This window comes from Erinaceus europaeus, chromosome 4, assembly GCF_950295315.1.
Source record: "Erinaceus europaeus chromosome 4, mEriEur2.1, whole genome shotgun sequence".
Lineage (NCBI taxonomy): Eukaryota > Metazoa > Chordata > Mammalia > Eulipotyphla > Erinaceidae > Erinaceus > Erinaceus europaeus.
The window spans coordinates 153,060,263-153,084,547 of record NC_080165.1 but is presented as its reverse complement, the minus strand read 5'-3'; the positions used below and the strand labels follow the sequence as shown (position 1 = coordinate 153,084,547).

General features: G+C 50.5%; 1 protein-coding gene and 1 long non-coding RNA gene across 2 annotated transcripts in view; both read right to left on the bottom strand.

Moving 5' to 3' along the window:
• Positions 1-1,482: 1,482 nt before the first annotated feature.
• GPR63 (G protein-coupled receptor 63) lies at positions 1,483-2,729 on the bottom strand (the record flags this gene model as incomplete). The annotated part of the gene is given in 2 exon segments (XM_016189375.2): positions 1,483-2,642; positions 2,645-2,729. Coding segments are annotated over 2 exon segments (1,233 nt in total), but the record flags the coding sequence as incomplete, so codon positions are not given.
• A 3-nt stretch (positions 2,730-2,732) lies between these two features.
• LOC132538334 (uncharacterized) overlaps positions 2,733-24,285 on the bottom strand; it is a 34,554-nt gene continuing 13,001 nt past the window's right edge. Inside the window, exons 2-4 of the long non-coding RNA XR_009549731.1 lie at positions 6,381-6,525; positions 5,396-5,497; positions 2,733-2,850 (exon numbers count right to left, since the gene is read on the bottom strand). This is a non-coding gene — a long non-coding RNA (uncharacterized LOC132538334). The remainder of the gene's footprint in view (positions 2,851-5,395; positions 5,498-6,380; positions 6,526-24,285) is intronic.

Sequence of the window (24,285 nt, the reverse complement as noted above, 5' to 3'; positions counted from 1 at the left end):
AAATAAAAGAAGGCTGTGAGTCCTTTTGTTTTTTCCTTCTATGCTCCACACTCCATGAGGTGTTGAGAAAGCAAAGCCATTTAAAAAAGGTTTTGTGAGGGACAGAGCTGAAGGGCACAAGGCACCCTGAGGAGTGCACGGCTTCACTCCCCGCACCCAGTCCCCGTGTCACAGGACAACAACAACACACACCCCGACAGAGTGGCAGACCCCAGTGCTACCACGAACCTCGAGTAGGGCTCCTCTGCTTTCTTCATCTACTAAAAAGAAGAAGTACCACCCCTCACAGGATGCCGGGAAGATGTAACGATACAGAACCTTGCGGCCCAGTGACGGTAGGTGCCTCACCTCCCCGGGCAGTGAAATTTCACTGAGCAGTGAAATTCAGTTCCCAAGGCTGCACAAGCCACCGCCTGGTTGAACCCCACTGAGATCTACAAGCCCTCTCTCTCTCACTGGCCTTGCCTCTGCTCTGAATAGCTAGTGTGCTTAGAAAAGTTTCTACGTTGATGTATTCTTGCCTATAAAATGTACGTGCAGAAAGGAGTTTAAAAGAAAGTTATCCTCCTAGAAACTACAGTGCAATGTTTCTTAAAGAGCAATATGTCATGTACAAAAAGAAATCTGAAAAAAAAGAATTAGTTTGTACAATGTTTTATAAAGTGCACCAAAGTAAATTTTAATGGCCTTTAAAATGTCACTATCTCCCTTGGCTTCTTGTTTTTAAATAAAATTTGATATTTATCTAGTGAGATGTATACAGTTTTTGGCTCCAATGTGATGGCAAAAAGCAGCAGTGTATTTTCAAGGAAAAAACACAACATTGATAAACTCAGTGAAGCACATCCTACCTAGCAGCATCCAGACCGCCCATGGACAGCGCAATGGGACAGCAGGCTCGAGAAAGCACAGCTTGTGTTCCTACAAATACAATATCGATACGAAAATAAAAGAACATCTCCCCACCATAAGCAGAAGATTTCTCTTGAACCCTGGAGGTAACTGTGATCATTTCCCTCTTGTGTATCCTTGGTAACCGAGTGAGAAGTAACCACCACTCTTTCTTTACACTGCGCGGACACACACATGTGGACACACACGCACACGCATGCACGCATACACACGCACACACACATGTACACACTCGCACACTCACACGCACACACACGCACATGCACGCACACACATGCACACAGTCGCACGCACTCACATGCACACACATATGCGCACACGCGCACACTCACACATGCACACACATGCACACACATGCACACAGTCGCACGCACTCACACGCACACACACATGCACACACGCATACACAGACACACGCGCACACTCACACACACATGCACACACACATGCGCGCACACATGCACACACTCGCACGCACTCTCACACTCACACGCACACACACAATATGGAAGTGAAGAAGCCATGTGAAATCAAATTCAAAGTCAGAGAAAGAAGCAGCCTCATCCCGCCCGCCTGTGACAGTCACACCACGGTCCGGTGCTCCGCGCACACGTAGACCGTGCTGGGGCGAATCCGCCGCCGGGTGTGGCCCGGGAGCCGCGGCAGAAGCCTGAAGGCCTTGGGCATCATGTCCAGACAAGCATCGTGGAATTTCTTGATCCTCCAGTAGTAGATGAGCGGGTTCAGAGCGGACTTGAGGTAGCAGAGCCACAGCAGCCAGGCGCTCAGCTCAAAGGAGTCGCGCCGCTGGGAGAAGCGCTCGCTGAACGTGGCCGCCAGGCCGCACGCGGTGAACGGGGCCCAGCACACCGCGTAGACCGCGAAGAGGATCAGGATGGTGGCGAAGGCACGCGTCTTAAAGCCCATGTCGACGCTCATCTGCAAGGGTCTCTGCAGACTCAGGAGGCCCAGCTTGCCGGCCTGGCGGAGGCACACGCCCTCGGGGTAGCTGCGGACCCGCAGCGCGTTCCGGCGCAGCGTGTTGAGGATGCCCAGGAAGGAGGACAGCATGACCAAGAGGGGCAGGAAGAAGGACAGGAGGGCGATCAAGACCACGTACGCCCGGTAGCCCGGGTCGGTGCTGTAGCCGAACGTGCACTGGGGGGCCCGGGCAGGCACCTGCAGACCGGGCTTGCCCACGGCCAGCGGCAAGGCCACGCAGAAGGACGCGGCCCACGAGAGGCCGGTCAGGACCTTGGCCTTGGCGGGGTTCAGCCTGTCCTGCCTCCGCACTATGATGAGGAACCTGTCCACGCTGATGATCAGCAGGACGGCCGCCCCTTCCGTGGCCAGCAGCCAGAAGAGCATGGCGGACAGGCGGCAGAGGCGCTCCCCGAAGGGCCAGCGCGCGGCCAGCACGGCGCCCAGGGCGCAGGGCATGCTGAGCACCGCCAGCAGCAGGTCGGCGCACGCCAGGCTGGCCAGCAGGATGTTGATGGCGGAGCGCATGGCCGCCTTCTGGTACACCAGCAGGCACACGACCAGGTTCCCCAGGAGGGACACGGCCAGGATGAAGGCCATGGTGGCTGCGAGGATGACCCGCAGGGACACGCCGAGGCCGTCGGGCGCCGGGGCCGGGCTCGCGGCCGTGCTGTTGACCGGGGAGCCCGGCCCCGTCGGAGCCATGGCGTCCACGCTGTGTCCGAGCAGGGGCACCGACGGGCCGGCTGGGCCGTCGAGTTCACGTCCGTGATTTCACAGATGACCACAGTCGCATGGGACGTCCCGGCGTGCGGCGCGGTCAGCCCCGGCGCGGAGACCGTGGCTCCTGGGGAAGGGCCGCCGGGGTGGGCATCTCAGCACAGGGGCGGCGGCAGGCTGGCACCACCTGCCCTGGGGCGAAGCAAGGAGCTCCGGCGTCCACAGGACTCCGCTGACCTGCAAAACAAGCCCCAAGCAGAAAAAGTAAGACGGGAAGTGAATTCCTGCTGAACGGCGAATTTAACTTCTCACTTTTCATCAGACAGGTGAGTACTTTTTTCCTCGTTTAGCCCCTTAGAAATGCTACGGTCCCTGTGTCCAGTAGAGAAGCAGTCACAGAAGCCAGACCTTCCACCCTCTGCGTCCCACAACGACCCTGGGTCCAGGCTCCCAGAGGGAAAGCTGTCAGGGAACGGGGTGGGATACGGAGTTCTGGTGGTGGGAACTGTGTGGAGTTGTACTGTTCTTTTTTTTAACAATATATATTTTTTATTTATTCCCTTTTGTTGCCCTTGTTGTTTTTATTGCTGTAGTTATTGTTGTCATTGTTGTTGGATAGGACAGAGAGAAATGGAGAGAGGAGGGGAAGACAGAGAGGAGGAGAGAGAAAGACAGACACCTGCAGACCTGCTTCACCGCCTGTGAAGCGACTCCCCTGTAGGTGGGGAGCCGGGGACTCGAACCGGGATCCTTACGCCGGTCCTTGTGCTGTGTGCCATGTGCGCTTAACCCGCTGCGCCACCGCCCGACTCCCTGTACTGCTCTTGTCCTATGGTCTTGTCGGTGTTTTTTGTTTTATAAATACATTAAAAAAAAAAAAGAAAGAAACACTAAGGTCACATAAAGATAACAATGAGATAACCACTTTACACCTAGAAGAATGTCACACATTAGAAAGGACAGAAACAAGCTTGGAGAGGCTGTGGGGGAAAGAAGCCTTGTCCACTAGTGGTGGGAGCTGAAACTGATCTGACATCTGTGGGAACACGGCTTGGAGGTTCCTGGGAACACTAGAAATAGACCTAATGTGTGACCCCATGCTTTCTCTCCAGGGATACTCAAAGGGAACAAAACACCTGTCCAAAGAGATCTGTACCATACACCTACGATGATAGCAGCAAAGTCACAGGTGACTGTGAGTTTATATTATATTATATTATATTATATTATATTATATTATATTACAATGTAAATTATATTTTCAACCTTAGAGAGTTTCTTCTGTTAAAGTTAGGACTTTGAATAGGAAGGAGTAGGGGCATAAAACTAAAAAGGAAATTTCTGGGAATATTAAGAAAACTGAAGACTTTGTTCAGAAGAGTCTTGCTTCTTATTTAAAGAAACAACCATTCCAAGTCCTGGCATCAATGACAGCATTCCCTCTATCCCTGGAGAGGACGATTTCTGCAAGGGACTCCATGTGTGCTAGGAGCCTGCCTCCTGCCTCTATGTCACTGGGGCTGGACTCACACCCAAGTCCCCGCAGAACACACAGCGTGAGTCACAGAGGGGGCCTAGAAAGAAGCATCAGCGTCTGCTGGACTGCAGTGTTTCTCCAACGTATAGAGACAGCAATCTGAGACACATGCACGAAAGTGGCTCCCACGGGCAAGGCGTCCAGTTGGGAGGGCAGCATTAGGTCAGGTCACAGCCGCTGCTCAGAGAACAGCTCAGCCGGGGAGCTGGGGAGCAATGGTACCACACAGAAACGGTGCTCTGACCTCCCTCCCTTCCTTCCTCCCTCCCTTCCCCTTCCCCTCTCTTATCTCATGTGTGATAACAAGGTTGATAAGATAGTTGACCTGAGAGGCATCACTTCACCATTCCAGTGACCCAAGGCCCTGGCACACCAATGGGAGCACAAAGGCACTGGGGGAAAGTTGAGGCTTGGTAGCTCTCCCCTACCCCTTCACTCTGCGTCTCTCTGAAAAAGCTGGCCCAGAGCACTGAAAGCTTTAGGAACAACAAAATAATAATTTAAAAAAATGGATAAAAGATTTAAAACAAAGTTTATTGGTAACGTTACACTAAAGAGAGGTTTTGGGTCCTCTGCCGTTGTTCATTTGGCTAAAACACAGAACTTCCAGGTCTAAGCATCCAGGTTCAGTCCTTGGCATTGCACCTGAGTTGGGCAGTGCACTAAACACCACCACCTCTTACAAAAATGGATTTTAAAGTAAATAGTAAAATCAAATTAACTTGTTAAAGGGGGTGGGGACCACTATGTCCCTAAGAGTCTGTTTAGTTGGTTATATCAGCAGCCAGTCCCCACAGTAGATTGTAGTGTGTGAAACAGAGATGACATGGCAGCTCCTGACACAGCAGACTATCCAAAGACCTTGACAGGCAGCAGCACTGAGGAGCTCTCACCACATGGAGCTGCCCTTCCACTTCCGACTAAATCACCTGGCAGGACCCGCATGGCACTGTCCTCACGAAGACCAACAAAACACAGATTGAGGGGCCGGGTGGTGACGCACCTGGTTGAATGCACATGTTACAATGTACAAGGGCCCAGGTTCAAGCCCCCAGTCCCCACTTCGTGAGTGGTGAAGCAGGGCTGCTGGTGTCTCTCTGTCTTTCCTCCTCTCTACCTTCCCCTTCCCTCTCGATTTCTGGTTGTCTCTAGTCAATCAATACAGATAATAAATTAAAAGAAACCCGTAGACTGAGAAGACTAGCACACCGCTGAACATCTGTGGAGTTGCTGTTCTCTACACACCTGGACTGACACTGAGGGGTGTGTCCTCCATCAGCAAAGTTCCTGAATGAAATGAGGGTGACAGTGTCCTGGAGCAGCAGGGGCTAAGTGACAGCACATGTTCTGAGGAAGAGAGAGCCAGAAATGTCCTCAGTACTCTGACCTGTACATGAAGCACAGCCAAGAAATATAAAGATGCAGCCCCTCAAGCAATCCCTAATCTGGAATCCCTACTGTCTAAGAAAATCAAGTTCCCGTGAAAAAAGAACTTACCACACAGCCAAAACTTACGACTCCACTAGGGAAAGAGAGAGACAGGCTGGGAGTGTGGGTCCACCTGCCAACACCCAAGTTCAGCAGGGAAGCAATGACAGAAGCCAGACCTTCCACCTTCTGCATCCCACAATGACCCTGGGCCCATACTCCCAGAGGGATAGAGAATGGGAAAGCTATCAGGGGAGGGGGTGGGATACGGAGTTCTGGTGGTGGGATTTGTGTGGAGTTGTACCTCTCTTATCCTATGGTTTTTGTCAGTGTTTCTTTTTATAAATAAAAGTAAAAAAAAAAAGTTATGGGACATATACTCAATGGAATATTACTCAGCAATAAAAAAGATGATATTGTGTCTTCTGGGATAAAGTGAATGGAACTGGAGCAGATGATGCTCAGTGAAGCCAGTCCGGAGGTGAAGGACGACTCCAGGATGTCTCACTCATGTGCAGGATGGAGACACCTGAGTACTCGGGGGTGAAGAAAGACGTGAGCCTACACCTCAGACGTGGGAGACCAAGAGCGGTGATCTGTGGGGGTAGGAACACAGACCTTTGGTGAGCAAAAAAAAAGGAGATATAGTGATGAAAAACAAAGAAAGAGGGGAGTAAAGGAAAGAAGGGAGAGAGGAGAGAGGGAGGGAGGAAGGAAATGAAAAGATTCTCTGTCCTTTGAGCTTCTTGGAGCAAGTCCTCGGAAAGCTCTTTCGAGACTGACTGCCTATCAGGGAACTTACTTGAGCATCTCCGAAACAGCCCTCTTGAACGGTGCTCTGCTTCGCCATGTCATCCATGCAGATTGGAGCCCGGCCCCCACTGCATTGAGGGAAGCTCCAGTGCTGGTGATGTGGTCTCATTCACTGTCTCTTTGCTTTGTCTCACCTAAAAAACAAACAAACAAAATCAAGACACTTGACTTTGGACAGTAGAACGCCATCTGCCCTGACTGCCCCTCTCTTGACACCCAAATCTTGATACAAGACCTCCCAAAACAGCCTTCCAGAATGTTAGCACTGCCTTCCACCATGGTTTCTAGGAAGCCCTCACTACAGAACACATCCCCTGAATTAACGTCTCCTCAGTAAAGTGATACTGAACTTGGAACGCAAAGAAAAGAAGTCAACAGAGAATGATTAGTGCCAAATTATACTCCTTTCCAATTAAGATTTGGTGCAAGTCAAGAAAAGGACGCTGAAAAGGCCGTATAAAATCACACTACGGAGTCTTATACCAACACGACCTTCATCAGGTACACTAACCATCACTAATGGTCATATAAAATCACACTACGGAGTCTTATACCAACCCGACCTTCATCAGGTACACTAACCATCACTAATGGTCATATAAAATCACACTACAGAGTCTTATACCAACAGGACCTTCATCAGGTACACTAACCATCACTAGTGGTCATATAAAATCACACTACAGAGTCTTATACCAACACGACCTTCATCAGGTACACTAACCATCACTAATGGCCATATAAAATCACACTACAGAGTCTTATACCAACACGACCTTCATCAGGTACACTAACCATCACTAATGGCCATATAAAATCACACTACAGAGTCTTATACCAACACGACCTTCATCAGGTACACTAACCATCACTAATGGCCATATAAAATCACACTACAGAGTCTTATACCAACACGACCTTCATCAGGTACACTAACCATCACTAATGGTCAGATAAAATCACACTACAGAGTCTTATACCAACACGACCTTCATCAGGTACACTAACCATCACTAGTGGCCATATAAAATCACACTAATGTCTTATACCAACATGACCTTCATCAGGTACACTAACCATCACTAATGGCCATATAAAATCACACTACAGAGTCTTATACCAACACGACCTTCATCAGGTACACTAACCATCACTAATGGCCATATAAAATCACACTACAGAGTCTTATACCAACACGACCTTCATCAGGTACACTAACCATCACTAATGGTGAGATAAAATCACACTAATGTCTACACCAACATGACCTTCATCAGGTACACTAATCATCACTAATGGCCATATAAAATCACACTACATACAGTCTTATTCCAACACGACCTTCATCAGGTACACTAACCATCACTAATGGTCATATAAAATCACACTACAGTCTTATACCAACACGACCTTCATCAGGTACACTAACCATCACTAATGGCCCATATAAAATCACACTACAGTCTTATACAACATGACCTTCATCAGGTACACTAACCATCACTAATGGCCATATAAAATCACACTACAGAGTCTTATACCAACATGACCTTCATCAGGTACACTACCCATCACTAATGGCCCATATAAAATCACACTACAGTCTTATACAACATGACCTTCATCAGGTACACTAACCATCACTAATGGCCTCTGCATCCATTCACTTCCACCCTCAAAGTAGAATTAGTAGGGGGACAAAATTCTGTCACCACCAAGATGCGTCCTTGCCCAAAGAGTTGCTTTCACTGGAAGAGCCTGGAGTCCAACGGAGCATTAGCTAGGAAGTGACACTGGAGGAAGGGTCTGGTGTGAAGGGACATCTCCAGAACCTTGCAATGATTCCCTCTGTTCCCGTGGCCCAGCTGAACTTTCTCTCTTCCCGGCCACTTCAAAGACAGAACGGGCCTCCCTGAATCATTCCAGAGGCTTCCCACAGCCCTCGGAGCTAGAGAACCTGAAGGTGAAGTCTGCCTGAGAGCTACCTCACGTCAGCTGGTGTCTGCTGGTGTCTCGGCAGGCACAGAAGGGACAGAGGTCAGAAACAGATGCCCTCTGCTTCTCCCTTCTTGGTTTGCTTCACACTTGCCCTTGTGTCCAGCCTCGAAGAAGGCAGAGAGTCAGTCCCAAGATGACATCTTTCTAGTCCAGAATAAAACACCATTTCCTGTGTTCTCCCACCACTGTGTCAACTCCACCTTATCAATGCCACAGTCATTCTCTAAGTATTTCTCCCCTTTGTTTCCATGACCATGTCTCTAGTCAAGGCAGGAGCCTTCTCAATGGCCTCTCCCGCTCCACTCTTAAGTCTAACCACCTAACTGGAGCCAAATAAAAATTTTAAAGAACAAACTTAATCATTTAAACATTTGATAGACTACCACCAGCAGCTGCAACAACAGTGAATAAACTTTTTTCTTCTAAGAAAACATAGGGATTTAGCATATTCATGACTGACAAGAATCTAGGATTGAGTGGGTATGAGGACGGACCCCAAAACCTGCCCCAGAATGGCTTCGAGCCGTGTGCAGCTGTGCGCCACTTCCCCGTCTCTTCCCAGACCGTAACAGCTGTCTCTCTGACTAGCTGCCTGCCCGGCCATCACCAGGCAGCACAACCCCTGGCCCACGTGACTGCCGACCGCTCTACCTCAAAGCACTGGCCGGGGAGGGGAGGGTCCCAGACACCTGCTGGCCCCTCCAGACAAAGGGCCCCTCCCGTCTTGTTCAAGCCCTGCCTGAAAAGCGTACGCTCCCTTCGAAACAGCACTTGTCAGCACTTGGCCAATCTTCAGGGGCTGCGTTACTCACTGAGACAGGATCCAGCCATTTTGTGTGATGTATGAAGAACAGGGAGAAATGCTTTCCATACTAAACTCATAAAAAGGGGTAGAATACTGCAGGTAGAGGGGCTGGGAGGTGCGGCACCCAGTCGAGCACGCGAGTCACCGTGCGTCACGCCCCTGGTCTCCACCTGCAGGCAGGAAGCTTCCTGAGCAGCGGAGCAGTGCTGCTGGTGTCTCTCTCTCTCTCTCTCTCTGTCTCTTTTGTCTGTAGCCATCTATCAAAAACAGGGGGGAAAATGCCCCTCTGGGAATATGCACCGAACCCCAGTGACAACTCTGAAAGATGTGTGTGTGTGTATGTGTGTGTGTGTGTGCGCGTGTGTGTATGTGTATGTATGTATATGTGTGTATGTGTGTGAGTGTGTGCGTGTGTGTATGTGTATGTATGTATATGTGTGTATGTGTGTGTGCGTGTGTGTATGTGTATGTATGTATATGTGTGTGTGAGTGTGTGTATGTATGTATATGTGTGTATGTGTGTGTGAGTGTGCATGTGTGTATGTGTATGTATGTGTGTATGTGTCTCTGTGTGTATGTGTGTGCATGTGTGAGTGTGTATGTGTGTACGTGTGTGTACATTTATGTATGTGTGTGCGCGTGTATGTGTATATGTGTGGGGGGTGATTATGCTGTGTATGTGTGTGTGTGTGTGCACGTGTGTATGTGTGTGTGTGATTACGCTGTGTACAAATATACAGCTAACGTGAGAGACTTGAAGAAAACAACTATCCAGTGTTGAAAGTAGCATGTTAATAGTGACGGGAACATAGGTTCTCACTTCTATATCTTCATTTTAATAAGCATGTTACTTGTATTAGGAAATAAAAGCCATCCACTTAGATCCCAAAGAATATTTTCAACATATCTGGACACATATGCCTTAATGAAATTCTCAATATTCGGTCAATAAGAGCTATTCTAAGGGGCCAGGTGGTGGTGCGCCTGATTGAGCGCACATGTTACAGTGTGCAAGGACCCGGATCAAGCCCCCCGGCCCCCCCTGCAGAGGAAAAGCTCTGGCAGTGCTGGAGCAGGTCTGCGGGTGTCTCTCTCTCTCCTTCATCTCCTCTTCCCACTCGTCTGGTTCTCTCTGTCCAATAAATAAATAAAGATTTTTTTAAAAAAGACCTATTCTTTCTAGCTAAGTGACACAGTTAACGTAGAGGTTAGTGAAGGCACTTCACTGCCTTTTTGACGAACTTCAACAAGTGCTGCTCTCTTTCCTTCGGCTTTTAGTTAAACGTGCAGATCAAATCCGTGGGACACGGGCTCAGGAGTCCCGCTGCAGAGTCCTGCTGCTACACATCTTGACAGGACCAGGACTAAGGACCCTCGTGGCATCAGGGTTACCCGGGGACTAAGGAGCTGTGTTGACGTCCACAGCGAGACCCAGACCTCAAAGAGGTTCCCAACGTCTGCATTCTCCAAGGCTATAAAGCAGGGAAACCAGGGAGCCACTCAGCCTTGTGCCTATCACCCAGAAAGCTGCTGTCTGTCTCCGCTGACGCCTCCTCCCACCAGCACTCTGTGTCTGCTTAGCGCGGGTGCTCTGCAAAGGCCCCCAGCACTCTGGGTCCTCTCCCCTTCTCTGCCTGTGTCTCCATGGCCTTTTATTTGAATGGGAGCATAAGACTCTATTGCGATGCCATCTGCTGCCCTAGTCCCTGTGTTTTTTTTTTTATTTTTGTTAATATTAATTCCCTTTTGCTGCCTTGCTTTTATTATTGTGGTTATTATTGCTGTTGTTATTGATGTTGTTGTTGGATAGGACAGAGAGAAATGGAGAGTGTTGGGGAATTATGCAGATGCAGTCTTTGCCCTCAGGTTTTGCCACTTCCCATGATATTCTCAAGTGCCTCTCCCAACCAATCCTGTCCCGACATGTCACTCCTGGTTATTTCCCTATAAAACCCTCCTACTTCCGCCCTCCCTCTCCCCCTCCCCCTCCCCCTGCCCCTGCCCCTGCCCCTCCCTCTCCCTCTCCCTCTGCCCCTGCCCCTGCCCCTCCCTCTGCTCCTGCCCCTGCCCCTGCCCCTCCCTCTCCCTCTCCCTCTCCCTCTCCCTCTCCCTCTCCCCTCTCTCTCTTCCTTGCCCGGCTTTTACCACAGTGACGGAGGGGTGGTGCGGTAGCAGGGGACAGCCAGTTTGGCTGGCTCCACGTGGCCTGAACCACCCGTCTGACCCAACAATAAAGGATTGTGTTCCCTTTCTGTTCCGTACCTCTCTCTCTGCAGCATCCCGCCGCCGCAGGCGACAGAGAGGAGGGGAAGACAGAGAGGGGGAGAGAAAGACAGACACCTGCAGACCTGCTTCACCGCCTGTGAAGCGACTCCCCTACAGGTGGGGAGCCGGGGGCTCGAACCGGGATCCTTACGCGGGTCGTTGTGCTTTGGATCCTTACGCCGGTCCTTGTGCTTTGTGCCATGTGCACTTAACCCATTGCGCTACCACCCAGCTCCATAGTCCTTGTCTTTGAAACAACACAGGAAGAAACATAAAATCAACAACATGACTGAGGAGCCTGGTGCTCAGTCAGTACCCAGTACCCGGGTCCTGCCAGTACCCTCCCACTGTCTGGGCACTTACTAGAGCTGCAGGATGTCTGGCTCCAGACGCACCAGGTCAACATCCACCTTGTGGCACAAGTTCCTGAAGTGACGCCAGGTACACTGAGCAGAGGCAGATTCAGGGCCGCTGTCACACTGTTTGCCAAGCCCATTTAACAAAGTCAGTGCCGCCCTGGCAGTAGACTGTCCAGTGGTGTGAATTCACACAGCAAACTACATACAGCACCACCAGCCATCAGCGTCACCTATGACACCAGCTACTGTGCTTGGCAGTGAAAGTGAGCAGGAACGTGAACAGAAGTGAGACCCGTGAGGAGGAGCCGCTCCACGGTGACAGAATGAGGAGGGCAGCACAGGGCGGGCAGTGCCGCCAGTCTGTGGCCTCCTTCTTATGCTTGTGCTGGCTTTCTGGGCAGGACTCAAGGTGCACAAATGTTCCTGGGCTTTACTGCATTTGTGCGAGCGTATTAGTAAGAAAGCTTGTGACAAGCATAGCTAGACAAGCAAAAAGGAAAAGAAACGGGCAAAAGACATGAACAAGAAGGTTCCTAAGAAAGGACACAACTGTGACTCTCGCTCGGCTAAAAGACGTGTGTTGTGGCCAGAGAGGAGGCACGGTGGTCAGAGCACAAGCGTGAGCTTCCAAGTTTGATTCTAGGTGTTGTGAACGTCACGACGAGGCAATGGTCCTCTCTGCCACCACCCCCGCCCCTGCCCTGCCCCTTGTAAATAAACAAACAAACATTATTTTTACTGCTAAGCTGAATAGAAGTTTGCAGAAAACAAGGATGAATGCTTCAAAACCCAGTGAGAGGAGAAGGGGAGATACAGAGAGAAAGTAAGACACCTGCAGCCCTGCTTCACGGCTCCTGCAGCTCCCCCTGCAGATGGGGGTGGGGGGCTTGAACCCAGGGCTTGGGGGTGATGATGTGTGTGATCAACCGAACATACCATCACTCAGCCCCAGGAAAGGGATTTTTATCCCAATTTAATATGGCAATGTTCTGTTCAAAATCCTTCCTCTCCATTTGGCCCACACCTCTGGTTTAACAAGGATTTTATTTTTAGAACAGCCTTCCCCAAAGGCTCCATTTTTTCTTCAGAACACCACTCCCTGAGGGCCAGAGACAACATGGGAACAGATATTATGTTTTGTGCAGAGTTGATGAAATAACTGAAAAAGTTAGGACAGGGCAGCAAGTGACTAGAATGAGGGCCACGCTGGAGTAAAGGGAGAATCTGCAATCCAGAAAGTCAGGGTATATGCTAAGCAGTCAGGAAAATGTCCCCATGCCTCACCCTTAGGCATATTTCTCTGACAATTCCTCATAAACTCTCAGGATAACGCCTGGAAGCCAGCCTCGCAGGTACGCCGGGTCAACTCTGTGAGCAGAGAATGTGTAGACGCGGATTCCCATTCTCTGTGTGTCTTTACAAGCTGCCTTCAGCCCCTTCAGAGTGCAAGGTTGCTGCCCGGCTGCTGCCAGATGGCCCCAGGAATAACAGTAAAGCGAGGAAGGTGAGGAAGGCCTATCAACCGGGCAAACTGAGGGAGGAAAGAGTCACCCGAACAGATGGGACGTCTATCTCACAGCGGAGAACCTGACCCCAGGCCAGAGGTCCTAGCTGGTGAGAGAAGACAGAGCCTCACACTCTGGACGTCTCACAGTCCGGGATGGGGGCCTTGCTCCAAAATCAGTGACTCAAGAAACACCAGCTAGTCCTGAGCACAAGATGACACAGGAAACAGCACTTCAGGGCTTCCTGCTGGGTGGCTTTTGATGTGATCTACCAAGAATCAGACGCCAAGAAGAATCAACACAAGACACTCAGGAGGCCCACAGGGCAGAGCAGCGGCCAGGTACCTTCCATGTGGACGCCAGGTTCAGTCCCCACACATGGCGTTGGCTGAAGCTTCAGTGTCGCGGTGCTTTCCTCTCTCTCCCTGTCTCTGCTTGGAAAAGCTAAAGTAGGGGGCCAGGTGGTAGTGCATCTGCTTAAGCACATACATTATACGGGGGTCGGGCAGTAGCGCAGCGGGTTAAGCGCACGTGGCGCAAAGCACAAGGACCGGCATAAGGATCCCGGTTCGAACCCCGGCTCCCCACCTGCAGGGGAGTCGCTTCACGGGCAGTGAAGCAGGTCTGCAGGTGTCTGTTTCTCTCTACCTGTCTCTGTCTCCCCCTCCTCTCTCCATTTCTCTCTGTCCTATTCAATAATGACAACAACAATAAAACAACAAGGGCAACAAAAGGGAGTAAATAAATATTTAAAAAAAAAATCACACACCTTACAGTGCACAAGGACCCAGGTTCAAGCCCCTGGTCCCCACCTGCAGGGGGAAAGCTTTGCCAGTGGTGAAGCAGGGCTGCAGGTGTCTCTCTGTCTCTCTGTCTCCCCCACCCTCTTGACTTTGATTTCTGGCTGTCTCTATCCAACACATAAAGATAATAGAAAAATTGTTTTAACTTAATAAAAAGAGCCAGACATCACTCTGGTACATGTTCTACCAGGACTGAACTCAGGACCTCATGCTTAAGAGTCCAATGCCTTATCCACTAAGCCACCTTCCAGACTACAAATTTCTCAGTTTTCTGCAAAACATTAACCCCTCACCAACCCCCCCCACACACTATCATCACCTAGGTCCCCTTCCACCAATTCAGGGGCTCAGGACCTGAACGTAAGGCACCTCCACACACACACACACACACACACACACACACACACACACACACACAAACACACAGGGAAAATGCTTTGCTGCAATACTCCAAACCCAGGCCAAATTCTGCTCTGTGTTTCCCCTTCTGTTCTTATTTTTCAACTTCTATGAGTGAGATCATCCCATATTCATCCTTCAAAATTCTGAAGAATTTGTTTTTCTTTTTTTCTATTTTACCAGAGCACTGCTCAGTTCTGCAGGGGACTGGACCTGAGACTTTGGAGCCTCCGGCATGAGAGTCTCTTTGCATAACCATTATGCTGTCTCCCCTGAACTAAATATAAGAACTCTCTTAATAAAGCAGCCACCCATGCAAAATGCTTTGTAAAAATTCTTTACTTTTTGGTAAAGATGCGATTGTGGTAAACCAGCAATCTCACCACAACAACCAAAACACAGAATCAACTTCTTAAACCTCTTTGGAAATATCAGAGTAACACCGCAAAAGCCTGAGAGATGGAAATAGAGGTGCCACTGCCCTGCACTCAGTGACGCTGAGCCCCAGAGGCAGGAGCCAATTCCAAAAGGCCAGCTCAAAGGCTTGCTCGCAGCAGCCGAGGAGCTGGGGCTGACGGGGGCAGTTGAGGGGCTGACAACCAGCCGAGAAGCTTCAGCTCCAGCTAGAGAGGCAGCTGGGAGGCTGAGGTGCTGAGTGGAGCATGCAGTGGTCTCAGAGCAGGAAAGCCATGTTCAGGCAGGAAGGGAAGGGGAGGGGAGGGGAGGGGAGGGGAGGGGAGGGGAGGGGAGGGGAGGGGAGGGGAGGGGAGGGGAGGGGAGGGGAGGGGGACTGTTGGGAACATGTGTGAGCCTGACAGAGCTTAGGGAGAACCACCCCCGTCCTTGGATGGAGGTCTGAGAAGATAACCTCTTGGTAAGTCTCTCTCAACCGAGGTGAGCATAAGGGGGGAAACTCAGACTTGGTTCTTTCCTTCTTGACTCTCAGGCCCACAGATACCCCAGTACTTCCCTCCATTAACTGCAGGCCACATGGCCGCAGATTCACTCATTCAAAGTCACCTTCTGATCACAGGAGAACACACCTTATCACAGACTTCATCACACACCTCAGACCCCAGACAAGAGAAATGCCAAACTATATGGCCTTTTGATATCCATCATCTCTCTGCCTCACCCTACGGGTTTAACCCCTATGCTTCTCTCAGATACCTTTGGATAATTAAGTTGCTTGTGTTATGGAGAATAACTGTCTTGTATCTCATCAATTCCTGTCATACCAACCCCTGAAATGTATCTCGGTATTTCTACTGGGTTTGAATATTACTCAGTTCTAAGCTTTTCCTGAAAACCCAGGTAGAATTCTGTAGTCTGCAGATACCATCAGTTTGTTTCGAGGCTTTTCCCTTCATGGTGATGCCAACTGCAAGTGCAAGTCTTCTGAGCCTTTCCCACTAGGTCTGTTTCATCCCAAAGCCCCGTTTGTCCTAGCTCAGGAACACCTGTATTTTCTCTCTGACCTTCTGAGCCTTTCCCACTAAGTCTGGTTCATCCCAAAGCCCCATCTGTCCCAGCTCGGGAACACCTGTATTTTCTCTGACCTTCTGAGCCTTTTCCCTCTAGGTCTGGTTCATCCCAAAGCCCCGTTTGTCCCAGCTCGGGAACACCTGTATTTTCTCTCTGACCTTCTGAGCCTTTCCCACTAGGTCTGTTTCATCCCAAAGCCCCGTTTGTCCCAGCTCGGGAACACCTGTATTTTCTCTCTGACCTTCTGAGCCTTTCCCACTAAGTCTGGTTCATCCCAAAGCCCCATCTGTCCCAGCTCAGGAACACCTGTATTTTCTCTCTGACCTTCTGAGCCTTTCCCACTAAGTCTGGTTCATCCCAAAGCCCCATCTGTCCCAGCTCAGGAACACCTGTATTTTCTCTCTGACCTTCTGAGCCTTTCCCACTAGGTCTGGTTCATCCCAAAGCCCCATCTGTCCCAGCTCAGGAACACCTGTATTTTCTCTCTGACCTTCTGAGCCTTTCCCACTAGGTCTGGTTCATCCCAAAGCCCCATCTGTCCCAGCTCAGGAACACCTGTATTTTCTCTCTGACCTTCTGAGCCTTTCCCACTAGGTCTGGTTCATCCCAAAGCCCCATCTGTCCCAGCTCGGGAACACCTGTATTTTCTCTCTGACCATCCTGTTGGCTCTCCCTTGCTGCAGCTGCTATTCACATCATCCTGATGAATGAGTAGAGGGGCTTTCCATCACTTTGGGGGGGTGTGGACCTTGACGTCTTACATGGAGAATTTTTTTCCATTTTCTCTGCTCTTCATTTGGGTCAGTTGGGGATTCTTCTCGTCAGTTTACTGGCACACACACGTGTAAAAGTACTTACTGTGCATCTTTAGGATACGAGCCTGTTATCAGCTATGCGGCTTCAAATGTCTGTACTTTTTAACATAAATTTTATTCTCATAGTGATGTCTTTTGCTCAGTTGATTAATATTTTCTTTTTAAAATATTTTTAATATTTATTTATTTATTCCCTTTTGTTGCCCTTGCTTTTTTTTATTGTTGTAGTTATTGTTGTTGTTGTTATTGCTGTCGTCATTGTTGGATAGGACAGAGAGAAATGGAGAGAGGAGGGGAAGACAGAGAGGGGGAGAGAAAGACAGACACCTGCAGACCTGCTTCACCGCCTGTGAAACAACTCCCCTGCAGGTGGGGATCCAGGGGCTCGAACCAGGATCTTTACGCCGGTCCTTGCGCTTTGCGCCACCTGTGCTTAACCCGCTGCGCTACCGCCCGACTCCCAATTAATAGTTTCCTTATGTAGGTGTTTTTGATATGATGCTTGTGTCTTCAAAAGTCAAGTTGAGGGGCTGGGTGGTGGCGCACCTGGTTGAGCACACGTTACAGTGTGCAAGGACCCGGGTTCGAGCCTCAGTCCCCACCTGCAGAGGGAAAGCTTCACAAGTGGTGAAGCAGGGCTGCAGGTGTCTCTCTGTCTCTCTCCCTCTCTATCACCCCCTTCCCTCTCGATTTCTGGATGTCTCTATAAATAATTTATTCAAATAAATAAGTAAAGATAATTTTAAAAAATTTAAAAAGAAGTCAAGTTGACTTGGAAGCCTAGTTCAGGTTAAACGAGCTAATTAGCAACTTTAAGTTGAGCTGATTAGAGGCTGGGGCTGGTTGGTGAAGTTTTTCCGTGTCCACGCCGGTGCGGGGAGTGATGGGTGTCCCTCACAGGCTGTCCCCTTTCGGGGTGTCTCTCTCCTTCTCCGGCAGGGTGTCCTCCAGGGGAAAGGTAACGGGCTGGTTCTTTCTCGCTCACGACAGGGGTGACACAAAGTAAAAGACACCAGGGGACTCTTAGCGTGAATCTAGAATCTGAGTCCTTGAGTCCCAGAATCCTAGAGTCCGTTTATTAGCAAAATTGACATGAGTTAAATAGAAAAGCAATGGAGGTAATTATTGTTGCAATATGACAGAAATTACAGGTTTCTTAACATTTCAGAGGCCACATGCAAATGCCGACTCGGTGTCTGACTAGACGCTCACTGTCAATGCCAGTAAGGCCAGAGAGAAGTGGCCAGAAGCCAGTACACCGGATGACAGTCTGTGCTGCTAGAATAGAGGAAGCAGCAGCTCCTCGGACGCTGCCGATGGGAATGTTGAATGGTGAAGTCACTTTGGAAACATGCTGGCGGTGGCTCAGATGCTCAGTGTGAAATCTTCCCATACAACTAACTCATCAGCTGCCCAAGAAGGCCAGGGTATCTTGATGCCTCTGTGCACAGGCTTCCTCGAGAGTGCTCACAACAGCCCACTGCACGACTCTGAGAACCGGACACAACCAAAATGCCCAGCCACTGCTGGCTGGACAGACAGAATGCAGTCGACCCTATCTCGGAATACCGTTCAATAAAAAGGCGAAATGTCATGGATGGACTGCAGCATCACGGCGGGCAGACAGACGCAGCTAACGGAGACAGGCGCTCCACACACAAGGCCCGACGGGCTGTTCAGGAACGGCCACTGGGTGCAGAGAGAAACAGCACTGGCCGCCTGAGACTCGGGCTGGGGGAGAGGATGAACTAAAAATGGAGGCGGAAAAGGTTGTTGGGGAGAAGAAAGTGTTTGTAGCCAATTCTGCTGATAAACTGTCCCACCTGGTAAAACGACTAAGCTTCACTGAGCTGCACGACTGAGGTGGTTTGACCTGATGTCTTCAATCTACCACAGCAAAACTGTTTAAAACGCTCACACACACGACCGCAGGAAACCGTCATCAGCTTGAGGTTCGCATTAACTAAGCACAGTGACTGAGTCGACCACGACACCGGTGTAACGGTGCTATATCGGAGCTACAATCATTTTTGAAGTGTCAGCGAACATCATGGCTCTTTCTGACAGCAGCTCGGTGGAGAAGCCGGGCTGCAGAGCAGTACCTGAAGCTTGCTCTCATCACGGCATTTACATGGCCAAGGGCCAGAAAGTGGCATCAACATAACAGCAGATGCTTCTGACTAGTACGACGATCGGTGACACAGTTTTTACTTTTCTGTATTGTTTTTCAGATCCTGCGAATTAAACATTCAATTCTCTTATTTCAAGAGAAATCATTGAACATTTTCACATGCATTTTTTCATTTTTAAATTCTTATTTATAAAATGGAACTACTGACAAGACCATAGGATAAAAGGGGTACACTTCCACACGATGCCCACCCTTCAGAGCTCCCTATCCATCCCCTCCCTTGAAAGCTTCCCTATTTTTTTTTACTTTTGTTGCTCTTGTTTTTTTTTATTGTTGTTGTAGTTATTATTGTTATTGATGTCGTTGTTGGATAGAACAGAGAGAAATGGAGAGAGGAGGAAAAGACAGGAGGAGAGAAAGACAGACACCTGCAGACCTGCTTCACCGCCTGTGAAGCGACTCCCCTGCAGGCGGGGAGCCCGGGGGCTCGAACTGGGATCCTTATGCAGGTCCTTATGCTTCGCGCCACGTGCGCTTAACCCGCTGCCCTACCCCCCCCGATGCCCTGCTTCCCTGTTCTTTATGGGAGTATGGACCCAGGGTCATTATGGGGAGCAGAAGGTGGGAGGTCTGGCTTCTGTAATTGCTTCCCCGCTGGACAATTCACACTAACTGATATTGCACCTGCTGGTGCCAACCTAATCAACGTAGCCAGTAGCCCCTCGGCAAGTGCACTTCGGACTGTGTCCAGAGACGTCAGGCGTGCAGTGCCGACCCTTCAGCCTCATTATTCTGGGGAGACCTTCCCTAGCTCGTGGGATCCCCATTTTATTTAACCACCCAGGCCACTGCTGGGGCTCTGCACTCCTCCACACTCCCAATGGCCATCTCCCTCCTTTCCTTTCTTTTTCAGTAAAGGGTGAGAGAAGGCTATATAACCAAAAATAGAACGAGAGAGAGGAGACATCTGCAGCACTGTCCTGCCGCGCATGAACCTCCCCCCTGCAGGGAAGCACCAGAGACTTGAACCCGGGTCCTCACGTAAGGTGATGTGTGGCCCGCCGGGGAGTCCCATCCAGGGTCTTGCCTTCTCCTTTTACAGAGCGCCATTCTGCTTTGCTACTGGCGGGGCCAAGGCCTGAACCCGGGGCCTCTCCACAAGGGCACCACCACTCGTCCGGCTCCCAGGCCTGAGCACTTCTCAGGATCATGGTGGCCACTCCTCACAAGCCTCTGGGGAAAGACACTGATGGAACAAGCATCCTCCCTCCTTCCACCCTCCCTGTTGCCTGTGGTTAGAACATAAAATGTCTCTTCTTTTATTTATATGTTGGATAAGAGACAGAGAGAAATCAAGAAGGGTAGGGAAGATGGAGAGGGAGAGACAGAGAGACGCCCACAGCCCTGCTTCACCACTTTCCCCTGCTTTCCCCTGCAGGTGGGGACCGGGGGCTTGAACCTGGGTCCTTGTGCACTGTGGTGTGAGCGCTTAACCAGGTGCGCCACCAGGTGGCCCCAAACATAAAATGTTAAAGAGGAATTGCTCTTTCAATTGAACCTTTTCTTTAGGCAAGTGCTACCCTGACTAAGCAAGAAACGTACTCTCGCTGCGGTTAAGGAGATTAGCAGACAATGAGTGAAATTAGTTACCCCCAAAACACGAGCTGGAAGTACCGTAGTTCCCTAGCTACCACTACTGGTCAAGTACCCCATACTTCCTATTATTTAACTATGACCTAAGTAATGGTCACAAGCTCTTCATATTAATCTCTTTATCACCGGCTGACTCCCACAGACAATCCCTGGGAACCAATGTGATTTTAAAGAAAAGCGAACAACGAAACTCGACTTAGTTTTGTCTGACTTCCGTGCTGTTCTGCAGGCGTCTGGTCTGCTTTGCCATCTGGCTCTGCAGACTTCGAGACTTCCGGATACAGCTCAGCTCGCAACTTGTCTTTTTAAACCTATTCTGAACAACTCTGTCACCCATCTGACGTCATGATCCTGATCTATGCCAACGAAAAGCAGATGTTTAGTTTTGCTTTAATAAGTCACAAAGTACAGGCTGGGGAGACAGTCCAGTGGTTCTGCAAAAGACTTTACTACCTGAGGCGTTTACGGTCCCAGCTACAAGTCCCAGCACCGCCCTCAGCCAGAGCTGAGCAGGGCTCTGGTGTCTCTTTCTCCTTGTAGTTTTCACTCATTAAAAAAAAAATAGTAACAAATGAAGTATTTTTCTTAAATAGTCACACAGTCATTAACAGTGCAAGGCTTTAAAATAAGCCATATACAATCAGAACAAAATGTTTCCACTGTCATCCTGGCATTTCTTCAAAAAATGATGGTGCCTCCATCACCTTGATTATGAATGGTTTGGCATGGGCACTGGAGGAGAATAAAAGGCAGGCAGAGGCACAGAATGTGTTCCTTGGTGCCTCAGTCACTTTATGGGGGGGTGGCTTACAGTGAGGCTGTTAACAATTTCTCATCTCCCCAAGACAGGCGTCTGTCTGCCTGACCCCCACCCTGACCTGGCCCTTTTGCCGACATCCTGCACCAGGCCCCCAGCAACACACCCAGAAGCAGTCACAGCTTCTTCCCCTTGTGTCCCCTGTGAGTACACATCCTTGCTAGTCTAGAGTCTAGGCGAGTGCGGCGTCCACGGAGCCACCCGGATCCCTGTGCCTGGTCTGAGGATGAAATCGTGTCTCATCGCAGAAGCTGCAGTTAAGTTTGAAGCAAAGGTGAAGGAATAGGAAATGGAAAGTTCTAAGAGTGAGCTAGCAGTCGGCATCTGTCAAGAAAGAAAAGCTGTCTTCCCTCATGCCAGCAAGCAGTGCGGTCGTACCACCGCAGCTGGCCTGGGCGGAAGGAAGCCAGCCTCTTGTTCTTGGAGAATCTACACGGTGGATTTCACGGGCTTGCTTCTGTTTCTCTTCCCTCGTCTTTTCCACTTTGCCCTCTGTATTTCAGAAAAATGACTGTGTCTCCTTAGAAAACAAGCAGCTTCTCTTGTTTTGTCATTACTTCAAATATCTGGAAAAATCTCACATGCCCCACGGCCTTCCAGAAGCAATCCAGTGCAAGCTGTCCACTCACCTCCCAACCACCAGGCACTGCGGAGCAGCTGGCTCGCACCCAGTTCATCCTCCCACCTCCACACGCACCTCCAGCCTCGGTCACTGGCTTTCAGAGCGCCGTGTCAGGCTGCTGAACGAGTGCCTCTGAGAGCTCCAGACAGGCCAGCTCCACAACGTGCCGAGCAGACTCCAGAGCAAGCGGGGGACACACATGGTCAGACCAGGCTTCCCGCTTTCTCCGTGCTCATCTGAACAATGTCACTGCCCGAAATGGCTCAGCGTCATCTCTGGGTACCAAACAGCCTCTAAGACTCGCTACCTCCCGGCACTGTCCTCCCCTCACTCACCGGTGTCAGCCGGACACATCTGCTCTGGTGGCAAAACGTAAGTCTCTCAGGGGCTCAAGGTGGGGGGCTTTGTGATGTCTCCTGAGACCTTAGATGAGCGCTTAAACGATAGGAGTGTGCGGGACCAGGGTGTTCAGTGCTCAGGCCACTGTGCGGGACCAGGGTGATCAGTGCTCAGGCCACTGTGCGGGGCCAGGGTGATCAGTGCTCAGGCCACTGTGTGGGACCAGGTGATCAGTGCTCAGGCCACTGTGGGGGACCAGGTGATCAGTGCTCAGGCCACTGTGGGGGACCAGGTGATCAGTGCTCAGATCACTGTGCGGGACCAGGTGATCAGTGCTCAGGCCACTGTGTGGGACCAGGGTGATCAGTGCTCAGGCCACTGTGGGGGACCAGGTGATCAGTGCTCAGGCCACTATGAGGGACCAGGGTGTTCAGTGCTCAGGCCACTGTGCGGGACCAGGTGATCAGTGCTCAGGCCACTGTGCGGGACCAGGTGATCAGTGCTCAGGCCACTGTGCGGGACCAGGTGATCAGTGCTCAGACCACTGTGAGGGACCAGGTGATCAGTGCTCAGACCACTGTGTGGGACCAGGTGATCAGTGCTCAGGCCACTGTACGGGGCCAGGGTGATCAGTGCTCAGGCCACTGTGAGGGACCAGGGTGATCAGTGCTCAGGCCACTGTACGGGGCCAGGGTGATCAGTGCTCAGGCCACTGTGAGGGACCAGGGTGATCAGTGCTCAGGCCACTGTTCCCAAGGTTCTGACTGCACTTCAGGAACACAGGACACTCCAGTGATGACCATAAGGCATAATGTGGCCTTCTCACAGTTTCCTGAGTGGGAGACTCTGAGAACCACGAGAAGTGTCAGGGCATCAAAGAGCGCCCGCTCCTCACATGCCATTTCAAATCAAAACTGCCCACGAGCAGCACTGAGTCACCCTTAGAAACAGGGGCACGTCTGTCAACCTCGATTCACTGCCATGATCTAGTCGGCTTGGAAAGATTCGGAAAAACATAGAGGTCATCCTTAAAATACCTGAGTTCAAAAGACGATGAAGCGGAACTTCAGATTTCGTGCCTAGTAACCACCCGATAAGGACACGGTCAGTGCCCACAGACCCTCCAGTGTCCAGGGGCACCGCCGCATGCGCACCGTGTGGGTCTGTTCCAGCCGGACTCACACTCCCGTCCATTCAACTCTGGCCTTTCTCTTCTAACAAATAATCATGAATCACCAGCTCTGAGGCCCACTATTTTGTGACTGGATTAAGAAAAAAAATCCACTAACCATTGAATTATGCCATGTTTTGTGTACAATAAAGAAAGCTCAAAGAGCACAACCCATAACTGCTCATTTACAGGTGTCCACCGTTCTCCTGAAATGTTTCTTAAATCCTGTGTTGCAGGATGGTAGGACATCACCCCTTAATATCTTAGCAAAAGTAACTGACTGAAAGCTACTGTGTCTACGGACAAACGGGGGATTCCTCACAGAGACCAGAGCCAGGGATCAGCCCACTGTCAGGCAGGGATCAGCCCACTGTCAGGCAGGGATCAGCCTACTGTCAGGCAGGGATCAGCCCCACTGTCAGGCAGGATCAGCCCACTGTCAGGCAGGGATCAGCCCACTGTCAGGCAGGGATCAGCCCACTGTCAGGCAGGGATCAGCCCACTGTCAGGCAGGGATCAGCCCCACTGTCAGGCAGGGATCAGCCCCACTGTCAGGCAGGGATCAGCCCCACTGTCAGGCAGGGATCAGCCCACTGTCAGGCAGGGATCAGCCCACTGTCAGGCAGGGATCAGCCCACTGTCAGGCAGGGATCAGCCCCACTGTCAGGCAGGGATCAGCCCACTGTCAGGCAGGGATCAACCCCACTGTCAGGCAGGGATTAGCCCA